The 19,775-nt window shown below is 43.9% G+C and overlaps 1 protein-coding gene across 2 annotated transcripts in view; it reads left to right on the top strand.

The window, feature by feature from the left end:
* Positions 1-19,775, top strand: part of kiaa1549lb (KIAA1549-like b) — a 78,812-nt gene that overhangs the window by 12,954 nt on the left and 46,083 nt on the right. The window contains exons 2-5 of one of the 2 annotated variants that reach the window (XM_053866351.1): positions 14,653-15,009; positions 19,072-19,083; positions 19,171-19,554; positions 19,631-19,746. In XM_053866351.1, the coding sequence (XP_053722326.1) occupies positions 14,653-15,009; positions 19,072-19,083; positions 19,171-19,554; positions 19,631-19,746 (869 nt within the window). Of the gene's footprint in view, positions 1-14,652; positions 15,010-19,071; positions 19,555-19,630; positions 19,747-19,775 lie in introns of both variants that reach the window. The other variant, XM_053866350.1, reaches the window with a different exon arrangement.

Here is a 19,775-nt window from a genome sequence, read left to right as displayed (position 1 = left end):
GCAGAATGCAACCAACCCAAAGCCAGTTGAGCTGAATCTGGATATTGTCAGGAGGCTCTATTCATCGTCTGTAACACAGTATGACTGGACTGTTATTACATTGTTATTACACAATGACAAATCTCAGTTTTTTTTTAACTGATAATGTTCAGAATTTATTTCTTAATGTCCGACAACTTAGGAATGCCTGAACACGACTTGGAATGCTTTTGAATAACACTGTCATTACAAACTGAAGGCTGTTATTAACAGCATAAGGCTTTTCTGTTGGATGGTAATCTGTTATAACTACAACTACTACTGTCTCACGTCATGACTTTTCACAATGCAGTGGAGTGTTGTTGGGTGTTTATAAATTGTAACCTTGTAATTACGAAATCTAATTTATTTCACTACATTAATAAACATATTATTACTATTTTTATTATCATTTACAAATGTATTTCCTCATTTATAACAGCATTTTATATAGATTATATTACTTCAAGGCAAATACAAAATCTAGTTTGTTACATAACATGCTGTCCATAGTATTGTGTCATAACATGAAAGAATACTGTAACTTAAAACAGCATGTTACATGGCGCAGGGTTGCTACATAACATAGCATTGTATGTGACATGGATGTTGTTTCTTCATTTCCGATCAAACCCATGTCACATACAACACGACACGACGCAGAGTGAGCGTGTGCTCCGTGTCCTGATGCCGTCATGGGCGTCTTCTGGTGAATGAAGGTCGAGTGTTTGACCGCTGGATGAGATGGTGGTGCAGTCGACATAGATCTCCGTAATGATTCGCTCCCTCTGGAGACTAACTGCTCCTGGACTGTCGTGTTAATAGGAGCAGTGAAAGACATTAAGTTGACAAATTCACCATAGGCCGAGGTGACGAAGGAAAAGACGGCTGATTTACAGAATCTCGTTTTAAAACAATTGTGAATCAAAGTCATAACCTTTTGTGTGTTTATTTTTAGAGGAAATACAAGGCTGCCATGTTCCTTATGGCTTTCCTTGTTAGACTTTTTTTAAAACCCGGAATTATATCGGATTGCAATTTACAATATATATTTTTTAATTACATTTTGTCTATGTTTTTTAGTCTTAAATATATCCCATTATTTAATTTTAGTGGTGGGACTTTAACAAGTGAATTACAATTAATTAAATACAACAACAAAAAATGCTTTAAAATATTTAATTTAATTTAATTTAATTTAATTTAATTTAATTTAACACTTTGCTCTCCAGACAACATGGAACCTTGATGCACAAGACACGTGGCAGCTAGGATGAGAACAACAACAACAAACATGGAGGAATCCCTGAACAAAGGCATCTGTTTGCTTTGGTTCAGGGATGTTTTTCACTACACTATTGGCCAGGGTTTCCACTACTCTGAATGGACTTGAAATTCTTACAAATACAAATACAAATATTTTATTTTTTGCATTTAAAGTTCTTTTTTTCCGTCTATCTCATGTTCATACGTATATTTCCATTTTAGACCATCGTTTCTCCTGATCAATGTTATTAATATATATATTTTTTGTACCATTCAGCCAACATTTAAGCTTTGTTGGTGAGTCCAGTTCAGGCTGCAGGTCTGAGTGAAACTCTGGTGGATTCTACATTCCTCTCTATGGGAAAAAAAAAACAATATTCCATGGCAGCATCCATTTGGACTTTCATATTTTAATTGATTTAGGGTCTAAAAATATTTAAGTCGCAAGAAAAAAAAAGAAAAGCAAACAGTATTAGCAGCTGGCGGTGACCACGGATTACTGAGAATTGGGAGGTATTACACGCATTTCTCACGCTGGCCTCCAGTGTGGATGTCAGAGGGGATACCGGGAGCTTAACAGGATTTTGCCACCTTGTTATCCCTCATTGTCCTCTTTTCTTCGTCCTTCTGTTGCTTCTGCCAACCTCTGCTGCTCGGCTGCCAATATCATGCTCCGTCATTACAGCCACTCGCATTGGAGCTGCAGTAGATCCTGGATTTGAAGCCTCTGAGAGCGTGCGGAGATCCACACACTGTTTGATCCCCAGCTTCACCACTTGATGGAGGTTCAGGAGCTCTGGTGGTTAAAGAGTCGCCTCTCCTCTCTAGCAAAGACTAGAAATCTAGATTGCTAAAAGTCACTTGACAACACAACTTTTTTTTCTCTCTGACTAAAACTGAATCTGACCGATGAAGGTGAGGTGGAATGGCATCATGGACTTTGGCAAGCAACTGATGTCACACAGCTAGAAGTTTGTTTAGCTCCCTCTCACCGCCCTGTCACTCCACTTTTCCTCCTTTAGCAGCGTCTGCTCTCCTTTCACCTGACTCCTCCCATCACTTCCACTCCTCTGTCATCACCCAGCGCATGATCTGCCTGTTTCTGCTCCACTTTCATCCCTCTTGGGAAGCAGAGGAGGAATCCGTTGCTCGCGGTACAGGACAGTTCATTTGGATTTCATTCAGAATTCCCTGTGACCTTTAAACCTTGACCTACCTTGACTCCTCTCCACCCTTTCAGACTAATTGCCAGGCATCTTTGAGTCTGCTTTTTGAACCTGCTCTTCATCCGTCGACTTTTTCTCAGACTCATTAGAACTGAAAATGTCAGATTCACATGGTGAAACCAAAAGCAAGACTTGCAATAGAGCTGTGCTTTATTTATTTCAAACACCCAGATGATCCAAACTCAGAGAATATTGGGAAGAACCTACTGAATCTTAAGCTAAAGGGTCAAACACGACATCAGTTCTCCAGCTGAAGTAACGTTGTGACAGTGACTCAGGCAGGCTGAAGCTAAACTACAATTTTGGGCAGCAACTGTAATGTTTATTTTGAATTCTCTTTTATGTATTTTCAGAAGAACTCTTCCCATGGTCACCTTTGTTACCTCCATTCTGACCCAAATTAAGACATTATTAATCGTAACAGTACTAACACTAAGGCTATAACAAACAAAGGAAATGTCATCTGAAAAAGTATGAAATATTAGAAGCAGTGTGTATCAATGTTGGGAGGGAACTTTTTGGAGAGGTAAAATGAAATGTATCCAAATTTCCAATTTCATCATTGATATGTAGCCAGTCATCTATTGTTGGGAGTTAACTACTGTATCTCTGTTATTGGTCTATTGGATGAAATACATTTTTAATGTCACCATGCGGACTCATGTCATGAAATATGAAGTTTCTAATTAGTACAAGTTAAACACTCGCCACTATTATTGTCATGAGCTGCGCTTCTCAGCGCGTCTCCAGCAGCAGTTCTCCCAACTACAGTGGCCTCTGGAGGATATAAAGCAAACACCTTTAGAAGATACACTCGTGGCACTGAAGCAGCAGCTAAACCTTTTTTTTTTTCATGACTTTATGTGTGGCATTACAATGGAAATGTCATGGTGGCTCAGGGGAACAGACCCAAATGCTAAAATGGCTGTTGGTGTACAGATGGCATGGCACAACAAGAGTAGATAAAGCAAGAGATTTAAAACAAACGCACAAAAATCAAACACAAAGAGGAACGAAGAGACAAGGAAGTCGACACCAAAACACGGAGCAAGGAGGACAACACGCACTGAAGGAGGCGAAAAACCTGAAACAGAAAATAGGTGAATCAAAACTCAAGCCTAAATAACAGCGACAACAAAAACGCACTCGGAATAAACTCACAAGGTCCAAACAACAAAAAGCACTCGGTGGTGGGATTGACACGCACACACACAAACGCAAGGAAGAAAACTAACCAGAGAAAACAGAAGGGGAGTAGCACACAATCCAAAACTATCAATCACAGGAGAACAAATACACAAGAGGAAGATCTTTACCGGTGGACGTGAAGTAACCATCTGGCAACACAGCCTGGCACCAAGGTCTTGCAATCCACATGGCTTCATTGGAGGATTGGTGCCAGGTGTGTTGCTGCGAGGCTGGAGGAGGTGTGACAAGGGAGGACAGGAAACTGAACAACACACAACCGGGAAATGCCAAAATAAAAGCACAGAATACAGAAACATGACAGGAAACGTGCAAAATAGCGCCTCAAGCGTTGGTTCGAGCCGACAACTGTCACTGCTCGAGTCAGAGATTAGATTCAGAGAAAGAGTCTCCATTTAGTTAAAATGAGTCAAGTGAATTGGACTGGACTCAAATGAACCTTCACTGTAATTGAATTAAAATATTTTGAATGCGAGGAGCTCCATTTAGGTTGAGCCGCTCTCTAAAAAAATGGCCCCTGTGTCGTGTGCATGTAAGAGTCAGGAGGTTCATTCATCACACTGTCACTTGGCGGGATGAGACCTGACTTCGTCTGAAGTGTCTCCGAGGGCCCAATTAGTTTGTGAGGAGCGAGAGACAAGTGATCTGTCCTCAAACTCAATCCAGATGATTCCCTGAAAAGAAAGACTGTCTTTTCCGCTCACCCTGCTCTGTTTTAATCTCAGCCAGTGCACTTATCATTATCATCAAGGCTTTCTTTCCACTGCTCAGATACTATTGGCGCTTCTTTACAGACCTCCTTCTGGTGCTGAATGGGGCGGGAGACTTGGTGTTTGAATGCCATCCGTGCCGCTGTAGATCTCATAAATGCATGGAGACTAAATGCCAGGCTCGGCTCCCAGATCGGCAGTTCTGGCAGATACCACTTTACTTTAAGAGGCTGGATAGGGTCGATTCCGGAATCGGTGCATCCCTGCCTCAGATGTATCTCATCATTTTGCTAGTGAAAACGCCACTTGTCGGACAACAAACCAACCAAGTCAGTCAGGATGGGCCCAACAGAAGGGCGTCAACAACGTAATCTGGCAGCTTGATGGTAGTATGGGATGGTGGACACCACGTTGGCCTTGAACAACGCGGATGGCACTGAAGAATGTCTTGATCGTGGCGAGGGGTGGTAACATGACTGGCCTGGACGTTGGCAAACCCTTGTGTTTAACTTTTGACATTAACATTACATTAAAAATGGTCTGCTCTATGCTGACCATTCTCATTTCTCACCTGCACATTTTGAGGATGTAATTCATGTTCTCTACGTCCATGAATTTTGTTGTTGTCATGTAGATCCATGATGCCTGGAATGAAACCGTTCTTTTAAGTAATATTTACAATGAAAATATTCCATCTTGAACTGGATTCCATCACCATCTTCCAAATTCACCGATGCATTTCAGTAGCACTCAGAACATGAACAGTGACTGTATTGCTTCTTATTGCGTCCATGATAAGACAACCTCTAAAGGAGACCTGGGCAAAGTGCAGCTCGGGGGCCATATGTGGCCCCTTGCCTGTGTTTTTGCAGCCCTCATGGCGTCAGACTAAAACTATAGTCATTATAGTTATTATAGTTATTGTCATTTTTTTTATGTTGTTCCCATTTTAGCCAGTACTACTTCTGCTGTAAATACAACACATTCATGACTACATTTTGTTTCTTCTTTTTGTTTGTCATTTTAGTATTTTACTCAAAATCTGAAGAAAATTCAAAATATATTTTGAAATAAATTGCCTTATGGCATTATCTTCGCTGTTTGGTCTGTAGTTTTATTATGATTTCTATTCATTTAAGATGCACATAAAATGATTTTTTTTATAGATGTCATTCCATATTTACACTTCTTACTTTGCTTCCATGTGCTATGGTTCATTTCGTCCTTGTTAGATAAGATTTTTTCTTTCTTTTTGGCATGATGGCCTCTCGCAACAGTCTCAGGTTACAAGAAATTTAACTACCCACCTCTGCTCTAAAGTGTCACTGCATCTCGTGTTAGCGGCGTGTTGGCTCCTACATGCAGTCTCTGCTGGGTGCAGGCTCACTCCTTATGAGGTACCGACAACACGCTGTGCATGGCTGCTGCGCACCTCGACACCCTCTCCAGCTAGGGAAGGTATGAAAGGAGAATCTCCCGAGCCCCGAGGACACATTCACGGTCAAGTTCCCCCAGCATGTCATTGCATGGCAGTGATATCAGATGGCCTTCCTTGACCCGCGCCACTCATCACACAGGAGGCTCTGCAGGGTCAAAAGGCTGCAATAATCTGTGCGACTCCTTCTCCCGTCGTGTCCTTCTCTGAAGTTCCTGCTCCCTGGAGACCATCTTGAGCTGCCGCTTAATACAGTCACCCTCACTCTGTCGAAAAACACACACTGCTAATCTGCTGTGTTTATTATCCGACGCCGCCGTCATTAAAATGGTGTTTCAACATCTCTTGACATGAACATGCGTGTTGTTCTGATGACTGAATGATGATGCTGTGTAAACTGCATCTAGACTCTGCCCTCTGACCTACGCTTCTGGAGCCAGAGTTGCCTTCAGGCGCGGAGCTGAAGTGAAAGATGACTTATTTTGGCCGGTCGTAATGGGACCGCTTTTGCCTGCAGGATCCCGCTGAGCGCTCGGAGACTAAGCGAGCCTTCGTCTCATCGCTCCATGCATCAAAGCTTCCACCGCCCAGAAATGCTTTCACACTTTTATGTGCCATTAATGTCTAATGATCAGCGCGTCACTCTGTGATGAAATGGACTCGAAAAACTGTACAAGTTCCACCCCAAGACTTAGCTAAAATAATAATGACTGCTTTGCTCAGTTGGAGGAGGCGCCGCCCTGGTGGCTGCACATAGCAGTATCAACTCACTCACATGCATTTCAATGCTTCTATTGTGCTAAAAACGGTATTAGAATCAGAACTATTTTGTTTAGTAGTATTTTAGAATGGAATACATGTATGTGAATGAGAGGGACCAAAGTGTCCAGGGCCATGGAGAGTGTGAGAAAGAGGTGAAGAAGTGGGTGTAGGCAGGATGGAATCATTGGAGAAAAGTGCCAGGTGTGGTGTGTGACAAAAGGGTGTCAGCAAGGATGAAGGTGAAGGTGTATCAACAGTGGTGAGGCCAGCAATGTTGTATGGTTTGGAAACAGTGGCACTGAGGAGAAGACAGGAGGCAGAGCTGGAGGTAGCAGAGATGAAGATGCTGAGCTTCTCTCTGGGAGTGAGCAGGATGATGATAGGATCAGAGGGACAGCACATGTGCTCAGGTGTTTAGGAGACCAAGTCAGAGAGGCTAGATGGAGATGGTTTGGACATGTACAGAGGAGAGAGAGAGAGCCAGTACATTGGTAGATGAAGATGTTGAGGTTGGAACTGCCAGGCAGAAGGTGGAGAGGAAGGCCAAAGAGGAGATTGATGGAGGTGGTGAAGGAGGACATGAGGTTTGTAGGTTTGAGAGAAGAGGAAGCAGAGGACAGGGTGAGATGGAGGAAGATGATCCGCTGTGGCCACCTCTGAAGGGAGAAGCTGAAAGAGAAAGAAGAAGAAGAAGAAAAAGAAGAAGGAGGAGAAGGAGAAAGAGAAGAAGAAAAACAAGAAGGAGGAGATGGAGAAAGAGAGGAAGTAGAAGAAGAAGAAAAAGTAGAACAAGAAGAAGAAGGGTGAGAAGGAGAAGGAGGTTGGAACTGCCAGGCAGGAGGTGGAGAGGAAGGCCAAAGAGGAGATTGATGGAGGTGGTGAAGGAGGACATGAGGTTTGTAGGTTTGAGAGAAGAGGAAGCAGAGGACAGGGTGAGATGGAGGAGCATGATCCGCTGTGGCCACCTCTGAAGGGAGAAGCCTCATAACTGTTCCACTATCTATGATTGTTGCAGTGCGTTATTGGAGTACAGTGCCTGTTCCTAAAACTAGTTTGAAATGAGCTACAGTGAATGCATTGCATGTTTAAAATCCAGCCTCATCTGGTGAATAATCACTGCGCTGTAATCCAAAACTACCGTCATGGACTTTTAATCCAGCATCTGAAAACCTGTGGCAATAATACTATATCTTTTCGTCTTTAGTTTCAATGACCGTCTGCACGGTGTTTCCCTCACCAGCTGGTTTATATTACAAAACAAAGACTGATTTATTCTCTGCTTCGTTCAGGCCACTACTACGGTCTGATAAGCCCCAAATCTGCTGCCTGCGCGAGAGATAATGTGGACTACCAGGACAGCACAGGCACAGTATGGAATGGATTTGCATACATTAACACACAAACCCGTAGTGGCCAAGTCGTGTGTGTGTGTGTGTGTTTGCATGGAGGCTATGCTGCTTTCAACTGGATATTTTCACTTCTTAAAGTTTCTTTTTTCGGCGTCTCTTTTCACTCCTCCCCTTTTGTTACCCTGATATTCGCTGCAGTACACGCCTCTGCGCTTGACCCTCAGGTTAAAGCAGGTAACACCTGCCCACAGTCTGGTTCTCTCAAGGTTTCTGCGTGTTAGAGGCAGTCACTGTTGCGCTTGAAGGAGGAACTGAAGCTGTGACAAAAATAGCGTAAGATAAATGCAGAAACCATAGATCCTCACTGGATTTTTAAAATCATAGTAATAACCCTGTTCTGTCAGGCCCCTTTGTATGTTTGTAAAAATATAAAAAGTGGGGATAAATAACTACCAGAGATGAGACCAGAATAAATGAATAAATAAATAAAAATGAGCTGAACTCAATGCACCAATGATTATAGGGAGTAAAACACAATAATGTTGAGAATTAAATGTCATACAAACACGTAATAGACTAATAGACAATAAACTTGAAACCATATTACGACAATTTGTCCAGATCCAGGGCGGTGGGAGACGACCAGTGTCAGTGCTCCATGGCAGATATAAGAGATCTAGACTTGTAGAAGACGAACATGGACGGTCATCTTGAGGAGGCGTCGTGTTATCGTGTCAACTATGAGTCTACTGAGTTGTTTTATGTTACTTCTTTTCACTGTCTAAAGCAAAGTTCTATCCAAACTTTGCCTCTATCATTCAGCGATTCTATCTAAATGTGGCTACTTGCTCTCTGTTTTCTCCAAAAGAGCCTGAACCAGCAGAAAGCACAGCTCTCACATAACAACTGAGAATGTCACCTTCCCCAGAAAAGTGTTGAAAAACCCTGAATAATGGTCCTCTTCATCGGGCGGACAAAAATAAGAGACACTTGATACTACCGAACACAACATGTACTGGCAGAGATGAGGCAGGATGTTCTGTTTGAGAGGAGCAGTCAGAACTATATGAAGGTATCCATTAGTGCAAACATAAAATCTACTGACCACCAAAAACACCTTAAGCTGGCATCTGTTTATTTCACTTTTAAGAAAAAAAAGGAACATGTTTTGTCATGATGCTTTGTGGCAGATGTGTCTCCTCCTTTTATTTATCGCCTCTCTGTCAGGTCAGGTCAGTAAGAATCGATAGGCCAAGTTGACTGTGAAATATTGACTCCAAAGTGTGTAGGGCTCATGGATCTTCATCCATGTCTGTTACCATAGCAACAAACACCAGGTGAAGTCCATGTATTGTTTTAGTTTTGAAAAATAAATGTAATAAATTACAGGCCCAATCTTTCTGTTGGTTCTCATGGACATCAGTGAAACTGCATTAACCCCCGGGACTGATCAAATAAATATTAAATATAAATAAGTCAGTGTCTTTAAGTGAGCAAAAAAATTCAAATTACTGCGCTGAAACGGTGAAATGAATTCAGAATGATAAATATGTTTATATGTTTATATATATACTCTTACTGTAATGATATGAGGAAAAAATGTATTTTAAATAGGGAGACAATACATTCAGAAATGTAGTGATCCAATTGTAAAAAAAAACCAAACCAAAACAAAAAAAAACTGCACATCAATCCATTTGTAATAATAATAATAAAAAAACATGTTTAAAAGTTAAGCTTATGCAAAAAAAAAAGTATGGAAATAATACGATATTTAATTTAAATAATTGCCTAATGTCTATATAGGCTTTCTTAGAAATACAGGAAATATATGCAAATAGAAAAACATATAGACAAACATAGTATTTTGTATTAGAGTGTACAACAAACTGTTCGAACGCTCAAACACGTCGTAATATTTCTTTGAACTTGTAGAAAAGTGAGTCATCAGGTGTGAAGTTTTACGCTGAAACAAAGGAACTCTGAAGAGACGACTTGTGACTCGGGCTGGCTGAAGCGACTCTTTGTTCATGAACGAGTGAACATCTCTTAACAGCGTGTTCACATCTCTGCGTGGTTGCCGGAGTAAGTGTTTACTGGGCTGCCATCCAAACAGCCGCGTCTCCTCCCGCTGTGTGCTTGTGTCACATTTACACATCTGCATTTTAGACTGGATCAGGACTATATCTGGAGGGCTTCATGTCAAGAATCATTCCATTAGTACATGTATCGTGGTTTGGGGTTTCTGAGTCAAGGAAGAAAGATACTATCCGAAACACTTTAAATTGATTCTATGTAATAATCTGAACCTATGAAACAGTGATGGAAACCAGACTAGTGCAGTGACGTTTCCTTGATTCCGGTTGTTTCTTCTACAGGAATCAAGTGTAAATTAACTCTGCGTACAAACGAGTCAAAGTTTAATGGAAATGATTAACATTTTATTTGAAAACAAGTGCAAACAAATCCTGAGATTGAATTAACAGCAGGTTTACCTCTACAGTACAAAAGTGTAACCAAGTTGAAGACACTCAAAACTGTAATATTTCGACATTGAAAAACAAAGACTGAATAAAGGCTAAAAATGGGTTCATTTCAGTTTTGGTTTTTCCAAGGTGAAGATACAAAACAAACATGGATGCTATGTCAATGAACAGTCAACAGCGCACTCATATTCAACAGCAGCAGCACTTCTGGAGGAGCCTCAACTATCTGTAGTGTTGCACTTGCATCTTACTTCCTACCAATCCTAAGAACCGTAGTCGACCTATTTTGAACAGCCTGGTTCTTGTGGAAGCCAAAATGCTTCCAAACACTGGGCGGTCATGAGGATCACTTCTTGTCCGCGGCATCACTCTGCCATCAGCCGGTACAGTGACAGCATGACGTCACAGACTCGATTGAGTGACTTCCGACGCCTTTATCAATATCAAACTGCGGTGTGCAAAATGCTGCGATGAAATCCAATACAGTCAATCCATTACGTTTTAAATGATTTTAGATTGAAATATGTCGTTCAGAAGGTCAACCGTGCTGAGCAAAGGTTGATTTACGTGGATCATAGTAACATGAATTGATACATCGATCTACTGGATGAGTCATGACAACCCCTACCAGCAATGGGTTTGTGGTCATGACCAAGAAAAGACAAAGACGTAAGGTGGCGGTGCACTTTTTGTTGTTGTTGCTAGGAGCAAGTAAAACCAGTCCAGAGTTTTAGACCAGGAAAAAAACTTTGTAGTGCAAGACATTAAGTGGTGAAGACAATGGGGGCATGAAGACGATGGATGTGACCAAAGAGGATGATGAAGGTAGAATCTGGTGGCGGAGGGTCACGTGCGGTGGCACCAATGTCTTCTGTGTGCAAAAGTGAGACGTTAAAATTGTGTTCCACCCTGTAGCCCGAATGCTCTTGACAGCATCATTCGCTTTCTTTCATGTTCAAGTTTATTAATAAAAAGCTTCTTCTTTGAGCGATTGTTTACGCCTAAATCCTACCAATATTCAAAAACATTTCAGGCGTTTCTACGTGAACATAGGGTTCAAATTTGTTGCTCCGCTCCCAGCGTTTCTACGAGCACAAATGGATTTCACTCTCCTGTTTACTGAATTTGGCACAACAAAACAGCTGAAAGTAAAATAGAAACCAGTGTGAAGTGTGAGTGGAGCAGCGGGAGCCTTGGCAGGCCAGTGTTCATGTCCTGGTCAGGCAAAGATAGAGCTGACTTCCGTGTTAGGAAACGCTTGTCTGCGACGACCGCGGTCAGTGACACGCACATGGCCATTCAGCAGCCATCTTGTAAAGCTCTCGTCTCAGATGGACTGTTTTCGCCACCAATATTCTGAAGGAACACAAATCATTACGTCAGACACGTGGTCGCGGCATATCCAAGGAAAAAGGTGTGTAAAGAATCAAGAAGATGAATTACCTCTGTTAAATGACCCGCAGACTTCTGCTCCGCACATCTTTCATCGCAATTTCCTTACAAAATGACCCGACATTCAATACCATCGATATTCTTCTCTTGCTAATTACACTCCTCCTGCCAGAAAGTCGTCGATATTTTTTTTCTCAAGAAACCATTTGTCTTTTATCTGCACTCTCTGTCCTTCGGAGCAAACGTCAATGTTCTCACCTCTGCTCAGTTGTGTTAGAGAAGGTGGGGAGGCTGAAGAAACACGTCAGGTTTGCTCTTTTTACGTTCCAGCTGGAGTGTTGTGGTGACCCCTGATGGGAAATACAGAAAGACAAAGACCTCTGCGCCGATGAAGTTCACAGGCTTTCCTTCTACCTTAAGAGCCCTTTGGAATGGAGGTGGAATGCATGTGAAGCGAACTGGAAGCCCTTCATTTTCAAGCTCTAAGGTGTTTCTTGAATTGCTCAGTTTCTAAATCTTTCAGATATTCCCATGAATTCTTGATCAGGCCACTAGTCGAGGCTTAGTTTCCAACCAAACCTTTGATCTGTGAACCTTTGATCTCCATCAAGGAGCTACATCGAAAACAAACATTTTGGAATTGAGGAGGTGTAATTTCAAATATTGCTTTTTGGGGAGCCACATAAAGCGCTTTGTTTCTCTTCAGCGCCGGTCTGAAGTTGGAAGTGAGCCATGCTGGTGGCTGCTTTAGCGCTGCAAACCATGTTAGTGTCTGCGACTGGCTCCGGTCTGAATACTGCGAATACAAGTGAGTCATCCATGGTGGACCCTGTTAAATGCAACAGTTGTGAACAGTGAATCCTAAACCCACATTTATAAACAAGGCAGACCCTTTTTTTTTTTGATGACGTAGTGCAATATTGGTGGTGAATATTGATGAATGAAAAGAAACGTAATGTGGTTTAGTGGGACCTGATGTACATTTAGAAATGTGACTTGTTTGATATAGAAGTGTTTGTTGTTATGGTACAATATGTATGTTAAAAAGCATCACTTTGATCCCAGAGCATGACTTTCTAAGGCAGAATGACTTTAACATAACTGCCATCAGGCGCCACTTCAAGGGGAAGCATGCAGCGGAGGCGTGAGATGTGACATGACTGCTGAAGCTTCACGAACAAGGAGCTCTATATGGATGTGATGGTGATGTGTGGTGAATGAGAAGAGGGGAACTCCTCATCGACCAAGTCCCTCCTGCATCCTAATGATCCACTGAGTGACAGACATTGGAGCGACATATTTTCTCTTAATGGAGTGAAGAGAAAATATGTTTTATTCTAACAAGTGTGTTCTCAGAAAACAGATGGTCTGCTTGGTCCAGTTCATCTGATCAGTCCGGCAGTCCATGATGGAGCCAGCATTCGTAGTCAATCGTTGAAAAACTAGTCATTTAGTTTCAACTGGCAGTTTTGAGTCAATAGGGGGATGAAGAGGCCAAGCCGCCGCATGCAGCTCGTTCCCCAGTTTCATGCAGCTCTTCACCAAATGAGCCGCCAAACTGGCTGCGATTTTGGTTGAGTTGCTACTCAGGTGATACAGGAAAAAGTAAGAGCTATTCCAGGAAAATGTTTGACTTGCGTTTAGCTTTGAAATGTAAACATAAACCTCGCCAAACGTGCTGTTGCGACAAGACACGTAAAAATACATATAAGCAAAATAAATGGCGCATACATTTCTGTCAACATCACTTGATAGTTCAAGGAGGATCATGTTAAAATGTATGAATTTAAAAAATATATGCACAAGAGACATACGCCGGACGCGAAGCAGCAACCTTGTGACACACAGGGATGTGCTTTAACCGCTCTAAGTCACGTGACCAGCTGTTCAGGTGAAGCCTCGCAGCCTGACATGTTTGTAGCATGTGGCTCTTTTCAGCAACACCATAAAACAATGGGGCTCTTAGCCTCCGACTGGTTAGCAACCCCTGGACTAGTCCATGACTGTCTTCCTCTTCGATGTGTCTGAACGATCTCAGCTCGCCAAAGGCAGCACTTCTTTTCCGACCTGTTTGTGAGGTCACCCCCAACATCAACTCCCCAGCACAGCCGGGAAAAGAAGGAGGACATTTGCCAGACCATATTTAGCAGCTTAGTTCAAACATAAACGGTTCCCATTCTTCCCGGCATTAAGGTCTCTGGCTTTTTCCCTCATGGAATATTTCCATGTGGTCGGTTCTTCACAGCATCCTAGTCCAGCTTATCTACAACACAGTGGCATGATACATTATTTTAAAACAGTCTGTGTTTTTTTGTAAATATTTGGCTACTGATTTATAGATAGATATTTTATTGGTCTCACAGGAAGAAATTGACTACTATTGGGAATAGGTGCAGCTGATGGTTCAAATGACTGCCCCAAACCCTTGCTCTACTGCAGGGGTTCTGAACCTTTTTGATCCTTTCCCAGAACAACTTTTAGCTACCCTCTAGGAGGCGCTCAAGACCCTGCCATGGGCCCCGCCCCTATGGTTAAGAATCACTGCTCTACTGTAGTTAGCCGGTTTTCCTTTAGTGTACATCTGCGCGAACCCTGCCAGAAAGGCATGGCAGGTCATAATGTCATGGCTGTTTGCTGTGTATTACGCAGGTTTCCTCAGGTTCTGCTGAACAGGACAAACACCATCACGCTTTCCCAGTCATTCAACTGGTTCATTTCAATGATGTATTGTTATTGTGTCGTGAGAAGCATCAGATATCCGATCAAAAGAATGAAAATCCTCTTCTCTCTTTTACTTGACAGAGAAAAGCACCGATGAAGCGTCCGGTTCTTCATATTTGCCCAGTGCGCCCACGGTCACGACTGCACGTCCGTCGCTTGACCCGTCATCATCAGACGTGGTGCCTTTTTCAGTCATCCGCTCAGATGGTGACTCAGGATCGGAGCGGGAAGGATTGTCCGGCCAGCCTGCCTTTTCGTCTGTCCTAACCGTCATAGCAGGAACCATCAAAGCTCCTGTGAGTCCTACTGACAACAGAACCTCACCAACTATCACCAGAGGTGACACTCTTACCACCCAATGGCCTTCACACAGCTACAGCCAGGACTCACAGACGTCCATGTTATCCGGCGCTACCGGAAGCCTCGCGGGGAGAGCAGGTCAGCCACGACATCACACCGCAACATCACCTGTGTCTGAGAAAATGAGCGTTTCATTGATGTGGCCAACTCCACGGCCTTCACCTACTCCATCCTCCCCACTGAAAGTGCTGTCTTTTCATGGCAAAAACACTGATAGTCAGGCAGGAAGAAACATGCAAGCACATGACGCATTTCTGGGTTTTCATGGAACCGCAGAACCGGTGACAAACACTGCCCTGACAGCTTTGAATCCAACAAAACATTTGAAGGCAACACAAAGCGTATTGAACGTACCATCGTCGGCTTTTCAACTTGAAGGTCTTTCAAGTGAAACCAGTCATGAGGAGGTGAATAAATCCACATCACACTTGGAGAACGTGGCGTACGACAGAGGTGATGGCACCTATTCACCAGGTCTCTTAATCAGAAGGAAAAACATCAAATATCAAGTCGCGTCGACGTTTTCATTTAGAGACACTCCAACTCAAGGTTTAGGCCATAATGGTGCTTCAAGCACCTCATTCCCCTTTAATCACGGAAGTCAAGCTGCTCAAAGACAGACTGGAGAGCGGAGAAATCCCAAGCCAGCCAGTCCTAAAAGCTCTTCCGCTTCTGGTCATGGCTCAGAGCAGATGCTGCATCCAACCACATACACGGGAAATAAAACCTCGGAAAGCAGCCTCACGTCATTTCATGAAAACGCCATTAAACCGTCTCTGCGTTCACACGCTGGAAGCTCCACTGCACCCACGCCGTTCACTGCTACTCCTCTGAGGCGGATAGGTGATGCATCTCTCTCTGCCACTACAATCGACTCCGGAACAGTGTTCTCGGACCTGGCAACTAATCCTGGTGATTTACCGGTGGCAGCGGGTCACCGCGGCCCCTCTGCTCCTGACACTGATATAAATTACAGCCGGAGGAAGATGGCAGGAGCGGAGCTCAAATCTATTTCCTCCGAAGCTCACCCCAATATCTTCCCCTCTCTGACGTGGCACGGCTCCGGGTCCCACACCAATTCCATGCTTGGTTTCATAACCAGACACGGATCAACCGTGTCCGCCGCACACACTGCCTCCACTGGTGATGAAGTCACATCTGCAGGCAGAGCTCAAAAGCAACACGGCGAAGAACAAGAAACATTTGACACTAACTTAAACCCAGACACCTTGGTTCTCAGCTCTGACACCTTGATCAGTGTGGTTCCTCTCGAGGTTACTCATCCATACCCAACCACAATGACCCCTCTGCTACAATCTTTTCCAACATTTTCAGCTCCATTCAGGCATAAAGTTCATCCCCTGAATCAAATGCCACTTAAAAAACAAACTGCGCCTTCACCCGCAGAAAGAGTGAGTGACCAGACAGGGAGTGTTGAAACACCACTTTTATCAAGCACCTCTGTCTCCTTCTCATTCACCCACCAGGGATCGTCTTCCACACCAGCAGCTTTGTTTGACAAACGGGATTTGTCTGACCCATCCTTTCTCGCTGCAGAGGGGGTTTTCAAATCACATGGAAGAGCAACTACATCAAGCAAAGTGGCTCCTGCTGTAACTTTTGAAGTCGAGGCAGAAATTCTTAAAGGCTGGCCTCGTAAAAACGGCGCCACACATCTGGACGGCTCTGAGCCATTGTATTCATCTCGGCCAGAAATCGCACAGAAGACACGCTATTTTCCTCCCTCTCTCGCACCAATCTCCAGCAGTGGTAAATCACGTTTTTTCTCAGACAGCCGTGCAATTATGCCCACCACTATTTCCTCTGCTGCAGCTGAGCAAAAAGGCGCTGAGAGATTAAGTGCTATTTACAGCGTTGGCACCGAGCTAATGGCACCATATACAAAGTGGAACGCTAGTAAGCCTGACTCTTTTCAAAGCAGTGTCTTTGCATTACAAAAACAGTCTGCTGGCTTTCATACGACAAATTCCAATTTTCAAGCAGATGGACCAGTGTATGAAGATCTGACGCTTAAGGATGGTCAGCTGCCTAATCTGGCTATAGCTAATTCAAGGGAATCAAAAGTCACTGTGGATGGGAATTTAAGACGGAGAGCTGAATCTGACACGATATCAGACACCACTCGGACAGATGTTATGACACCAGAGTTGGATTTAGGAGATGAACAGTCAACTAACCAGGCGCCCACAGAGGTCACATCACTGAAGTCAACCTCAACGCCGGAGGTTGATGTGCCAATGCCGACATCTTCATCGACTCCTTCAGTAGTGGGCGGATCTCTGAATGATAAAAGTCCATTGGTTTCTAGCGCTCAACTCCATTTCAACTCTCTATCAACAATACAACAGGCAGCTGATAAGACATTGTCCTCTAATACGGCTGAAATCTCTGCGACATCATCTTCTGTTACACACTTCCCAACACACGCCAACAGTGATGTCAAAACTTCAGTCCCGACTTCTATTAAACCATATTTGACATCACCAGTGTCATTGTTGACTAAGGTACCCACCGCTTTTGAGCAAGAAACGTCTCCGACTCAGTTTGGTTCCACTGATGGACTGAAGCACACCACGTTGGCCTTGACGTCACGCCTGCCATTATCAGACACGAGCAGTCTGTCACATGCCCCAACTGATGTCATCTCGCAGAGAGAATTGCCAATTCCTCCGGCCTCAGCAAAGGCTGTAAATCTATCAACATGGCCCAACACTGTGGATCCATTTCTGGACACATCTGTGCTCACTACAAGTACATCACTCCCTGGACAGTTGTCCACAGCTGGTTTCATTTCTGACGTTCTCAATTTAGGTTCAGATCACTATCAATACCGAGCAGAAACAAACACAACCACTGGCAATGCAGACCAGCCGAGCATTGCTCAGGCAGATGCTGCTCAATCTGATACACTGTCAAACACTCTAATGCCTGCATTAAAGGGATTATCAACGCTATCTATTGCTTATTTATCAACTTCAGGAGACATCAAAGCTGCGGTTTCAGCGTCTTCTGATACGCATTCGACAACATCATCAGCCACTGAACAGCAAGGTGGCTCAGTGAATAGATATCTGCTCAACTTTTCTACGCTTTCAGCCGGCAGTTTAGAGCCGAGCGCTTTTCAGGACACATCAGAATCTGAACCGCAATGGTTTGATTTGTCTCCATCTGCTTCTGCCAGTCAGCGACCCGACATAACTTTGGATTTAAATGGTATTAAAAACCAGTCGGACGGAAGCAAGACAGATTTCAGAGCTACGGTTCCAAACCAACTCAATGTTGCTGAGTCAGACGTTCTGTCTGCATTTACTGCCACTAATGCTGTGTTGAACAGAGCAACCTCGGTGTTGTTTCTCAGTGATGTCACTTCCTCTGAAACTTTATCTGACTTTACAGAAGCTGATTCATTGGAAAACAACTCGACGCCTGTGTTCCTAAAGCAGACTTTTAACTCTAAGTTAGTGTCTACAGTCTCAGGTGAAGATGGCCGTCTGTATCTCTCAGGTACGGACAGCAGTATTTTGGCATCAGAGTCAATGAACCGGCTCAGCGGCACTCACACGGAATTGTATTCTGCCGGTACACTGCCAAACGGACCGGCAGCAGAACAGGAGATGACATCTTCTGCTCCACTTCTATCAACATTTAGCAATTTGCTAGAGATGAAGCGCTCTGCTTCTGAAGCGCCGTCTCCATCAACAACAAATTCAATATCCTCACTGAAGGTTCCTTCAGCGAGCACCACCGCTTCAAATGAACAGAATCTCCAACTGATATCCATCACTTCCCATCCAGACTCAGTGACAGATGGAGTTACAAAGTTAAGTTCAGCTCCAGCTCATTTGGTTTCAGCCAGAAAATCACATGCCAAAAACAGCTCCACCTTTGGATTCGTCCAACCTGCCTTTAGCACGGACAGTCCCCTGTCATCATCATCATCACCACCACCATCATCATCATCATCGTCGTCAGCGTCATTGTTGTCTTTATCGTCATCGTTGTTCCATTCCACCGGGACGTCGCCGCCTCATCCAACCCCATCCGTCACAGCTAGCCCACCTTCCTCACCTCATCCTGAACACAAACAGCAAGTGATGGCAACCTTCTTTATCCCCACAGCTTCTGAGCAAGGTGAGTCGACGACCAGAACAACCAGAATGATCCCACCGAGGCTCCCCAAAGAAAAAGAGCCCAGTCTGACGCCCTCTCTGTCGGCAGGAGCAACTCTTTCTCAAGCGCCCACTGAGAGGACATCTCAGGTATCCGCTCTGACCCCTTATGAGGACACGACAACAACCTCTGTGATGGTCACCGGTACAACTGTAGTTCCAACCACCAAAACAACCAACCCCAGCACGGGCATGCCTTTCTTACGCGCCACCCCCGAAACCACGCGAACCACCACCACCACCACCACAACCACAACGCAACCTTCACCATTCACCAGGAGAGTGACAACCACCAGGCGGACATTCACTCCACATATCCCCAGAACTATTTCTCCCAGAGTTGGAACCACCATCTTCATCTCACCTTTCACCACGACGACAGAGTCTCCCCCGCAACAATGCAACATCACAGAGAGAATGTGGCTGAGGACAGGTAAGGTTTCTGTACTCGACTATACCTTTGCTGCTTTGCTTCTCAACAAACCTGTTATTGAATGCTGGTACCACAGTTGTCTCAATCTACGTGAGACGGAACCGACTTGACAGCATCCAGAGACAGAATCTGCGGAGAGGACTGACTCAAGGCCTTCGGAAAGCCCTGAACGACAGCTCAGCACAGGCACAGGTGAGATGTTTCCTCCCAAAATATCAAAC

Source organism: Synchiropus splendidus, chromosome 5 (assembly GCF_027744825.2).
Source record: "Synchiropus splendidus isolate RoL2022-P1 chromosome 5, RoL_Sspl_1.0, whole genome shotgun sequence".
NCBI classification, from domain to species: Eukaryota; Metazoa; Chordata; class Actinopteri; order Syngnathiformes; family Callionymidae; genus Synchiropus; species Synchiropus splendidus.
The sequence above is the reverse complement of the archived record's forward strand: the minus strand, read 5'-3'. Positions and strand labels throughout refer to the sequence as shown.